An 11,371-nucleotide genomic window follows, 5' to 3' on the forward strand; every position below is an offset into this window, starting at 1 on the left:
TTTTCTTTTTAAATAATTACTAATTACCAGATTTGTTTTTGTGTGTGATGTTAAGGTGGGAACCTAACCATTTTTTCTAAAGAGGTAGCCAGTTTTCCTAACACCATTTATTGAATAGTCTACCTTTTCTTACTAATTTTAAATGTCTCAAAAACTTCTCTAGACCATTTTGAATCTTGCTTGTAACCTTACTCCTGATAAGGTACAAATAAATGTGCTTTATCTGCAGCTGTAATGTTTGAGCCTTGAAAAATTCTTTGTCCTGGTGGGAATGTGAGGTTGGGAAGCAGAAGGGCCAAGTTGGGGCTCATGATATCCCTGCCATCACTGTGGATGTGTTGGTGTGATTGGACTGCACACAGGCCTACCAGCACCCCCAAAGCTTTGTCCCCCAGGTTGGAAGCATGTCTCTTGGAGGTCTGCCAGCCCATTCTGTGGCAGAGTTCCAAGCTGGGCCAAGGGTCACCACCTGGTCTGCTGGCCTTGCTCTCGTGGCCTGGTTCCATGCCTAGGTGACTTCCTGGACTCTGGAGTCAGCTTGTCCTGCTGGGACTACCCATCTTTCCTGCCCCTCCCTGTATCTGCATTCTTCTCAGATCTTGAACTTGGCTTTCAATGCAGATCACAATGCCCATTACTCCTTCCACCCTTGGGAGCAGTGAGTTCTCAACTCTGCCTTCTTTCAGTTCCGGGCACTGACTATGCTAATTGGCAACTCTCCTCACCCTCCCATACATGCCTCTGCTTATCCTGAGCTCCTCACCCTGACCCTCTCTGCCCTAACCCATCTCCCATTTAGCCATGACACCCAGGAGATCCAACACTATGCTTGATTCTGTACCATCCCCTCTCCCCTGAAAAACCAAAAAAACCAAACCGGTTGCCGTCAAGTCAGTTCTGGCTCTTGGTGACCCCACATGTTACAGAGTAGAACTGAGCTCCCCGGGGTTTTCTTGGATGTAATCTTTACAGAAGAAGATCGCCAGGCCTTTCTTCTGCAGATGAGTTCAAATCTCCAACCTCTAGGTTAGTAAAAAAAAAAAAAAAAATTGTTAGTAGTTGAGTGCAAACTGTTTGTGCCACCCAGGGACCTTCTCCCCTGATACTATCACATAACCTAGCTAGTATCTGAAGCCATGGAAATAAATGAGGTGGTTGAGAGCAAGAAAGAACAGTGAGAAGGCCCAGGACTGCACCCTATAGAACACCAGCATTCAGAGGTCAGAGAGGGGAGCAGCAGCCAGCAATGGAGCTGAGAAGAAGTAATCAGAGAAGTAGATGGGAAATTAGGAGAGTATGGTGACTCAGAAATCACGGGACAAGAATGCTCGAGGATGGAGAGGTCAGAAAATGCGACCAAGAGAATTCACAGAAGAAAGGTCATTGGTTCCTTTATCAAAACTCCACATCAGTAATCAGGTCATTCCCTTGCTTAAAACCCTTGACGGCCTCTCAGGTGTCCTCCAGATAAAGTTCCCTGCAATCCAGCTCACCCTCTCACCACCTCCACACACTCACACCAGGTCCCAGCCATGCCGAGCTACTTGCTTGGACAGCTGCCATGTTCTTTCTTGCTCCTGTGCTGTTCCTTTTGCCTGGAACTCTTTCCTCCCCTCAGGCTCCCATATGTCATTCTGGACTAGCTCAAGGCCACCTCCTGAGATCAAGAAGCCTTCCCTGATTCCTCAGGTTGGCCCTGTCTCTTCCCAGAGCACCCTGTTTCAGCATGAATAAGGCACACTTCCCCCCAAAAGGGCATGTCTTGTCCACCTTTGTTCTCCAGCCCCTCTGGCCAGGGCCTGACCCACTATTTTCAGCGCTTTCAATGAAGCAAATTTGACTGTAGGGGGTGGGTACATCCAGCTTCCCTCTGATCAGATAGTTAGATACTTGCAAGTCAAAATGGCCAGCAGGGACAGAGTGGCTGTGTCACTGCCGCCAGCCACAGATGCCTCTTTGGTTTCACAAAGGTCAGGTTTGCTAAGAGACCTGGGCCAGGTGTGTAATTCCAGGCAACCTGGTCCTGGAGGTCATTAGGTTGCAAAATCCCCAGTGCCATCCAGGTCAGAGGCTCTTCAAGGCAGGGTGCCTCGCGTGCACCCTGACCTCTGCACAGCTCTCCCTCTCTCACTTGCATCACCTGCACTCATTCTTCAAGGATCTGATAACATCCCACCCCTCACCTTTGCTACTGCATTATTAATCTCTTTTGGAGCTTCCCTTTCCCCTACCCCTTGCCCCAGCACCTGAGGTCTCCCCCTTCTCTCCCAGGCGCTTATACTATGAATGAGTAACTATGTGTTTGGCCTCTCCAATTAGATTGTCAACCCCACAAGGTCAAGAAACATGCTCTTTCTTCTAGTATTTGCTGAGTTCAAGTCTTGATACACTCTACTTGCTAACTGATTTCAGGGGAATGAACTTTTATGTCATTACTGACCAAGGAGGTAGGCTTTATGAGTGCTAAAAGCTTTCAAACCATTCTGGGCAAGGTTCTTAGGTGGGGAGGTGGTGCTGAAGAGCAGGGGGTTGGGTGAGACTTACCTTTTACAACACCACCACCAGTTGTCCTCAAGTCCATCATAAGTCATGATGACCCCATGTGTGTCAGAGCAGAACAATTTTAATAGCCAACATACCACCCAGGAACTCCCCTTTACGCACCAAATAAAACAAAACAAAAAACCCAAAGCCAATGCCTGTGAGTGATTCTGAGGCATAGCACAGCCCCTCTAAAACTGGCTCTTAACGCAGAGCTCAGCTGTTTTGTTACTTGAAGGCAAGGCGCCACCTCAGAAAGGTCAAAGACACCTCCACCATCTTTGAGAAAAACCTTCCTGGGATTAAAGGGTAGATTAACTCTGCTTTTTAAAACACATAATAATGTATATTGTCTTATCCCTGGCAGTAAAACTGTGCCTACTCATGTTATAAAACTTAGAAAATATAGCAAATAAAAAAGACAAAATAAAAATAACCACAATTCCACCTTCTACAGATAATCACTGCTGACATTAAGGTGTATTTTTCTTCTATTCTTTTTTTTCTATGCAAATATATAAAATCTGTATACAGTCTACATAAGGATATATGTATAATATAAAAAATGTGAACATATAAATTCAACAATTGAGGTCATAGGTGTATTTTTTTTACTTCTCCAGATACCAGAATGACTAAGCCCTAGCACCTTCAATCTTTAGGTCAAATGTCACCTATCTACTTACCCTGTTTAGGCCTGTAACCTGCTCTCTCCCCCACTCCTCACACTTCGAGCTTTCCTATTTGGATCTACTTTTGTAGATGATTTAAGATTATATGAGCCTTTCATTTTTCATTATTAAAAATATTTGTAACTACATGTAATAAATAAAAATGAATAATGTTCTATTATACATGGCTAGGTCATGACTTATTTAGGACAAAAGGCCTGGCAATCTACTTCTGAAAACTAGCCAGCGAAAACCCTATGGAGCACAATAGTCCAATTCCATTGTGCGTGGGGTAGCCGTGAGTTGAGGGCAACTCAACAACAACAGCAACATGATTTACTGCACCATTTCCCTAAGGTAAGTCATGTAGGGCTGCCTAAGGGGAACAGGGTCACCACAGCATGGAGAAGAGAGCAGAGGCTGAAGCTAGGAGACATGGCCCAGCTCTGCCCACTTCTCATTTGAAAATGGAGAGGTTGATGATACCAACTCCTCATTTGACAATGGAGAGGTTGGGCTGTTCACCTTCCACAGCCCCTGCAGCATTGGACTATTAGCCAAAAGGTTGGCAATTCAAACCTACCCGAGGCACCTAGGAAGTAAGGCCTGGTGATCTGTTTCCAAAAGGTCACAGCCTTGAAAACTCTGTGGGGCAGTTCTACTTTGCACATATGGGGTCTCCATGAGTCGGAACCAACTTCATGGTAACTAACAGCAACAAGGTTGCTGCTAATAAGGGTGACGAGAATTGAGATTCTTGTTCTTTGGGCTGCTTTTCGGCCAGAAGCGGGGAACTGAGGCAAATCAAATCTTCAGGCTCCAGGTCAGTCTGGGAGTGCTGAGGTGACCTGAGGCACTCTATCAGAGGGGCCCGGGAGGCTAAGCCAAGACAGCCAACAAACACACGTCAGCATGCCACGGGCTGGCATCACTAAGAAATGGATGAACAAGGACAGGTTGAAAGTCCTAGCCATCAATCCACAAAAACAGTGTCCTACAGGTAGCAAATGAGTAATGAAGATAACAAATTCGGAAGCCTCTCCCTTTATCCCTTGGCCTTCCCAAGTTTCTGAGATGCAGCTCCCTGCTCTCAGATTTCAGGAGCTGGCACCTTTAGGACTCTGTGCAGAGGATCACAGGCTTGATGCCTTCCCTATCCCTTCCTCATTTACACACAGGGACGAAAGGCTGAACATAATCCACACCAAAACATTCATCTGCCTCAGGGAAGACGAGTGCTGAGGAGTAGCGGCAGGAGATGAGAGATGAGGAGAGCACAGCTATCACACAAGCAGACTCATCCACAGCCCTGGGGCCCCCAGGACTAGCCACTGCTAAGTCATGCTAACTAGGACAGTGACCTCATTGTCCTGGAGCCATTAATCACTGTGGTCCGTGGACTGTGAGGGCACTTCACCAGCTTCCACGGAAGGCCAGAATGTGAGCCGGGCTCTCTGAGAGGAAGGAACGAAGGGCATGCAGCAGTGTAGAGGCCAAGTGTTCTGCCTGCTGGGTAGCTAAGTGAGAAAAATAAAATTAGATCCATTTCTCACATTGTACCAAGATAAATTCCAACTAGATCAGGATTAAGTGCAAAACATGAAGCCATACAAGTGCTAACAGAAAACACAGGCAAATGTCACTTTTGTAACCTGGAAGTGAGAAACACTTTCCTAACTGTAACTCAAAACCCAGAAGCAATAAGCGAAATGATTGATACATTTGATTACATTACAAAATAAAAAAATTGCATGGGGGGGGGAAGCACTATGAACAATGTAAAAAGGCAAATGATAAACTGAAAAATATTTACAACCATAACACAGACAAATGATTAATGTTCTTGTTGTGTACCGTTGATTTGATTTTGGCTTCATAGAAATCCCCATGTAATAAACTACCATATAGGGTTTTCTTGGCTGTAATTTTTACAGAAGCAGATGGCCAGGTCTTTCTCAGCTGTTGGGTAGGTTGCAACCACCAACCTTTCGGTTAGCAGCTGAGCACTTGACATTGCACCACCAGGGCCCCTTAATGATCAATAGCCCCAGGATCCCAAAAGCTTCTAAAAATAGAGAAGAAAAAGTCCAACAACCCTATAGAAAAAGGAGCCAAAGCTATGAACAGGGAAAGAAATGCAAATAGTCCTTAACCATATGAAAAGATGTTGAACCTCACTCATAGTAAGAGAAATCCAAATTAAAATTGCACTTAGATACCATTTTTCACTTATTAAATTGAAAAAAAAAAAAAAAAAGCCAAAACTTTGACAGCTGACTCTGCTGTTGAGGCTGTGGGGAGACAGACACTCTCCAACATTGCAAATGGCACACAACCCCTATGGAGTAGAATTTCGCAACTACGCAGCAAACTTACATGTGCAGTCAATCCTTTCGCCCAGCAAACTCATTTCTAAGAACTTGGCACAACGATTCACTGGCAAAAATACAAAAAGACATCCATCAATGAGCCCAGGTCGTGGTCTCTAAATACTAAATATTTCCCACTTATAGGAAATGGCTGGTTCCCCTGCTGCTACTTTGCACCATGGCCGGCTTTTAGCGCGAGGTCTTCAGGCCCCGTGTTCCACCTCGTGTGGCCCTTGCGGTGCCTGAGCCCGCAATGTCAGGCCCCCAACCCGGAGGTGTGCATGCAGGTGGAGGTTAGTGCGGAAGGCGAGGACGAGGGCTTCCGGGAGGCACAATGTGCCGCCATCAACTCCACATTGGGCCGAATAAACTCCTGTCTGGACCACCTGGAGAAACGGAAAGACCATCTCTCCACCTGCCTCCAGAAGCTGCTGGAGCCCAACCGGCAAATGCACCTCAAGTTCCAGCAGCTGCTTGGGAAGGCCTCCAGTGATGCCACGCACTAGCCTCTGGGAGTCCCCAGCCAGGCCCCGACTCTCCTCCAGGGCTAAGATCTGGCCCAACACTCACCACGTGGCTTAGGTACCTTCTCAAGGGCTAGCCTGCAGGTCCCCTGGTGGGTCTGCCTGTTGGGCCACCCTCTTGGAACTCCCCTTGGCCTGCCAGGGCCAGCCCCCACTGGGGCTTGTGACCCACCCACCTTGCCTGCCTGCCTGCTCAATGCTTGAGCACTCCCCACTCCACCCAGGCCTTGAGTGTCCACATTAAACGAGTCTCTCTAACAAATAGAATAATAATAATTATAAAGCCCCCCACGCATCTGTCAGTTTGTTGTACTGTGGGGGCTTATGTGTTGCTGTGGTGCTGGAAGCTATGCCACCAGTATTCAAATACCAGCAGGGTCACCCATAATGGACAGGTTTCAGCTGAGTCTCTAGACTAAGACGGACTAGGGAGAAGGACCCGGTCATCTACTTCTGAAAAGAATTAGCCAGTGAAAATTTTTGAATAGCAGCAGAATGTTGTCTGATACAGTGAGGGAAAATGAGCCCCTCGGGTTGGAAGGCACTCAAAATGTGACTGAGGAAGAGCTGCTTCCTCAAAGTAGAGTCGACCTTAATGATGTGGATGGAGTCAAGCTTTCGGGACCTTCATTTGCTGATGTGGCACAACTCAAAATGAGAAGAAGCAGCTGTGAACATCCATTAATAATCGGAACCTGGATAAAAATCATCAGAAATGAAATGGAATGCATAAACATGGATATCCTAGGCATTTGTGAGCTGAAATGGACTGGTATTGGTCGTTTTGAATCAGATGATCATGTGGTCTACTATTCTGGGAATAGTATGAAAAGGAATGGCATTGCATTCATCGTCAAAGAAACATTTCAAGATCTGTCCTGAAGTGCAACGCTGTCAGTGATAGGGTAATATCCATATGTCCACAGGGAAGACCAGTTAATACGACTATTATTCAAATTTACACACCAACCACTAAGGCCAAAGATGAAGAAACTGAAGATTTTTACCAACTTCTGCGGTCTGAAATCGATCGAACTTGCAATCGGGATGCACTGATAATTACTGGTGATTGGAATTTCAAAGTTGGAAACAAAGAAGAAGGATTGGTAGTTGGAAAATATGGCCTTGGTGATAGAAATGATTCCAGAAATCGCATGATAGAATTTTGCAAGACGAACGACTTTTTCATTGCAAATACATTTTTTCACCAACATAAATGGCAACTATACACATGGACCTCACCAGATGGAAAACACAGGAACCAAATTGACTACATTTGTGGAAAGATATGATGGAAAAGCTCAATATCATCAGTCAGAACAAGACCAGGGGCTGACTGCGGATCAGACCATCAATTACTTATATGCAAGTTCAAGTTGAAACTGAAGAAAATTAGAACAAGTCAACAAAAGCCAAAGTATGACCTTGAGTATTTCCCACCTGAATTTAGAGACCATCTTAAGAATAGATTTGACCCATTGAACACTAATGGCTGCAAGACCAGACGAGTTGTGGAATGACATCCAGGACATCATACTTGAAGAAAGCAAAAGGTCATTAAAAAGACAGGAGAGAAAGAAAAGACCAAAATGAATGTTAGGAGAAACTCTGAAACTTGCTCTTGAAGGTCGAGTAGTTATAGCAAAAGGAAGAAATAAAGAAGTAAAAGACCTGAACAGATTTCAAAGGTCGGCTCAAAAAGACAAAGTAAAGTATTATGATGACATGTGCAAACCAAAAGGGAGAACATGCTCAGCATTTCTCAAGCTGAAAGAACGGAAGAAAAAAATTCAAACTTCAAGTTGGAATACTGAAGGATTCTACAGGGAAAATATTAAATGACACAGGAAGCATCCAAAGAAGATGAAAGGAATACACAGAGTCACTATACCAAAAAGAAATCGTCGACATTCAACTATTTCAGGAGGTAACATATGATCAGGAACCGATGGTACTGAAGGAAGGAGTCCAAGCTGCTCTTAAGGCATTGGTGAGAAACTAGGCTTTGGGAATTGACGGAATACCAATTGAGATGTTTCAACAATCAGATTCGGCACTGCAAGTGCTCACTTGTCTATGCCAAGAAATTTGGAAGACGGCTACCTGGCCAACCGACTGGAGGAGGTTCATACTTATGCCTATTCCCGAGAAAGGTCATCCAACTGCATGTGGAAATTATTGAACGATATCATCAATATCACATGCAAGCAAAATTTTGCTGCAGATCATTCAAAAGTGGCTGCAGCAGCATATAGACAGGGAACTGCCAGAAATTTCAGGCCAGATTCAGAAGAGGACGTGAAACCAGGGATATCATTGCTGATGTTAGATGGATCCTGGCTGAAAGCAGAGAATACCAGAAAGATGTTTACCTGTGTTTTATTGGCTATGCTAAGGCATTTTACTGTGTGGACCATAACAAACTATGGATTACATTGTGGAGAGTGAAAATTCGGGAACACTTAATCATGCTCATGAGGAATCTGTACATGGATCAAGAGGCAGTTGTTTGAACAGTACAAGGGGGTACTGCATGGTTTAAAGTCAGGAAAGGTGTGCGTCAGGGTTGTAGCCTTTCACCATACCTATTCAGCCTGTATGCTGAGCAAATAATCTGAGAAGCTGGACCATGTGAAGAACAGGGCATCAAGATTGGAGGAAAATTCATTAGCAATCTGTGTTATGCAGATGAGGACTTGAAGTCCTTACTGATGGAGATCAAAGACCACAGCCTTCAGCATGGATTACACCTCAACATAAAGAAAACAAAAATCCTCACAACTAAACCAATAAGCAATGTCATGATGAATGGAGGAAAGATTGAAGTTGTCAAGGATTTCATTTTACTTGGATCCACAATCCACATCCCTGGAAGCAGCAATCAAGAGATCAAAAGAAGCATTGCATTGAGCAAATAGGCAGCAAAAGACCACTTTAAAGTGTTGAAAAGCAATGCTGACACCTTGAGGACTAAGGTGGGCCTGACCCAAGTCATGGTGTTTTCAATCACCTCATATGCATGTGAAAGCTGGACAATGAATAAGGAAGACCAAAGAATTGACACCTTTGAATTGTGGTGTTGGTGAAGAATATTGAATATATCATAGACTGCCAAAAGAATGAACAGATCTATCTTTGAAGAAGTACAAGAGTGCTCCTTAGAAGCAAGGATGGCAAGACTCCATCTTACATACTTTAGACATGTTATCTATCAGGAGGGATCAGTCCCTGGAGAAGGACATCATGCTTGGTAAAGTAGAGGGCCAGCAGAAAAGAGGAAGACCCTCAATGAAATGGTTTGATACAATGGGCACAAGCATAGCAACGATTGTGAGGGTGGTACATGACCTGGCAGTGTTTTGTTCTATTGTGCATAGCGTTGCTATGAATTGGAATTGACTCGATGGCACCTAACAATAACAACAATAATAAAGGAAATGACTGTTCCCAGTCTGGGGCAGCAAAAGGTAGGTACAAGATGACCCTGGAACATCTTGTTATACCAGAAAGCAAGGAAGCGATTGAAGACCCCTGTGTTCATGTCAAAGAACTTCAAAGTGTACATGAAGAGACTGAGATTTGCTTACACAAAGAGGTAGTGAGTGAGTGAAGGTATAGATGAAATAAGATTGGTTGTAAATTGGTAATTATTGGAGCTGAGTGATGGGCACACGAGGGTTCATCATATTATTATCTCTACATTTGTATGTTTGAAAATTTCCGCAATGAAAATCTAAAACAAACGACAAAAAAAAACAAGGTAGTAAGGTAGGTGTCTCAACTAATTCTATTCTCTCCAGCAGGAGTGTAGAATCATAACTATAATTTTAAATGACAACTTGGAGTTAAAAGTATCATAAATTATTTATACATTCTTCTATTATTTGAAATATATTTTTAGAACAAATTGGTATATATAGTCTCAGAGTTTGAAACATCTGAGTATAAAAAGGACTGAGTTGTAAAAAAATTACAGTGGCCCAATTTACATAAATATAAATGAATAAAGAGTTGAAAACTCTAGCTTCAACAGGTAAAGATCTAAGGTTGAGAGTTTTAGTTCTGCTCAAAAGAAAATAAGCCCGAGGAACCAGATTGGCAATCTTGGAATGCATGGACCTCTCTGTGCCCTTGGCCTCTCCTTTGGTAGCAGGAAGGAAGCAAATCAAGCACCCTGAGTGCCCAGAGGACCAGTTCTGTGAGTGTAGCGGACAAAGGCAACCTTCCTGCAGCCACATTTCCTGGGCTCCTTGGAGCAAGTCATGGCTCCCCCTAACCACAAGGAGACCACCTGAAGCAGCAACCTAGGGTACTTTGAGCTACGCCAGGTTAAGAGAGGAGCCTGGGTATATTCGTTTCCTAAGGCTGTGGAAGGAGCCTTGGTGGCACAATGGTTAAAGTGCTGGGCTGCTAACTAAAAGGTTCACAGTCTGAACCCACCAGCTGCTGTTTAGGAGAAAATACCTGGTGACCTCTGTAAAGACTAACCTGTTGCTGTTGCCATTGAGTTGATTCTGACTCACAGTAACCCTATAGGACAGGGTAGAACTGCCCCATAGGGTTTCCAAGGAGTGGTTGGTGGATTCAAACTGCCAACTTTTTGGTTAGCAGCCATAGTTTGCCATAGCTCTTAACCACTGCGCCACCCAGGCTCCCTGTAAAGATTACAGCCTAGGAAACAGTATGGGGCAGTTCTACTGTGTCCTCTAGGGTCACTATGAATCAGAATTGACTTGACGGCAGACCAACAACAGGGCTGCAGAACAAAGTAGTTTTTAAGAACAAATTTATTGTTTCACAGTTCTAGAAGTGGTAAGTCCAAATTCAAGGTGCAGACAGGGCCATACTCTCGGAATGCCCTAGGGGAAGAGCTTTTCTTGTTTCTCTGGCTTCTGGTAGACCCAGCCGTTTTCCCTCTGTGTATTCTTCTATGTCTCTTCCCTCTAATCCGCTACCATTCAGGTTAGATTAGGACCCACCGTACTCCAGTATGACTCATGTTAACTGGACTGATAACATCTTCAAAGCCCATTTCCAAACAAGACCACGTTCACAGGTGCCAGGGGTTAGGACTTCAATGTATCTTTTGGGGGGCCATGATTCAATCTGCAATACAGGGTTACTAAGAATTTCTGTTTGAGAGCCTTTTCTCATTTTCCCACTGCCCACAAGGAGGTCGTACTGGGAGGCTGGCTGGAGCTCAGGTCCATAGCCAAAGTACCCTCCGGAGACAGCCCAGTGACTGACCCCAGGCTTAGCTCAGCCC

The 11,371-nt window shown here is 44.5% G+C and overlaps 1 protein-coding gene across 1 annotated transcript; it reads left to right on the forward strand.

Moving 5' to 3' along the window:
- The first annotated feature begins 4,124 nt into the window (after positions 1-4,124).
- LOC126087059 (bublin coiled-coil protein-like) lies at positions 4,125-6,087 on the forward strand. Its single transcript, XM_049904037.1, has 2 exons — positions 4,125-4,212; positions 5,726-6,087. Exons 1-2 carry the CDS (start codon positions 4,125-4,127, stop codon positions 6,085-6,087), a joined length of 450 nt encoding a protein of 149 aa, XP_049759994.1.
- The last annotated feature ends 5,284 nt before the right edge of the window (positions 6,088-11,371 follow it).

The sequence above is a fragment of the Elephas maximus genome, chromosome 12 (genome assembly GCF_024166365.1).
Source record: "Elephas maximus indicus isolate mEleMax1 chromosome 12, mEleMax1 primary haplotype, whole genome shotgun sequence".
NCBI classification, from domain to species: Eukaryota; Metazoa; Chordata; class Mammalia; order Proboscidea; family Elephantidae; genus Elephas; species Elephas maximus.

Coding starts and splice junctions, on each gene's coding strand:
- LOC126087059 (XM_049904037.1), top strand. CDS start 4,125: ATGCCACGGGCTGGCATCACTAAGAAATGGATGAACAAGGACAGGTTG. Junction 4,213..5,725: donor ACAAAAACAGTGTCCTACAG/GTAGCAAATGAG, acceptor TCCCACTTATAG/GAAATGGCTGGTTCCCCTGC.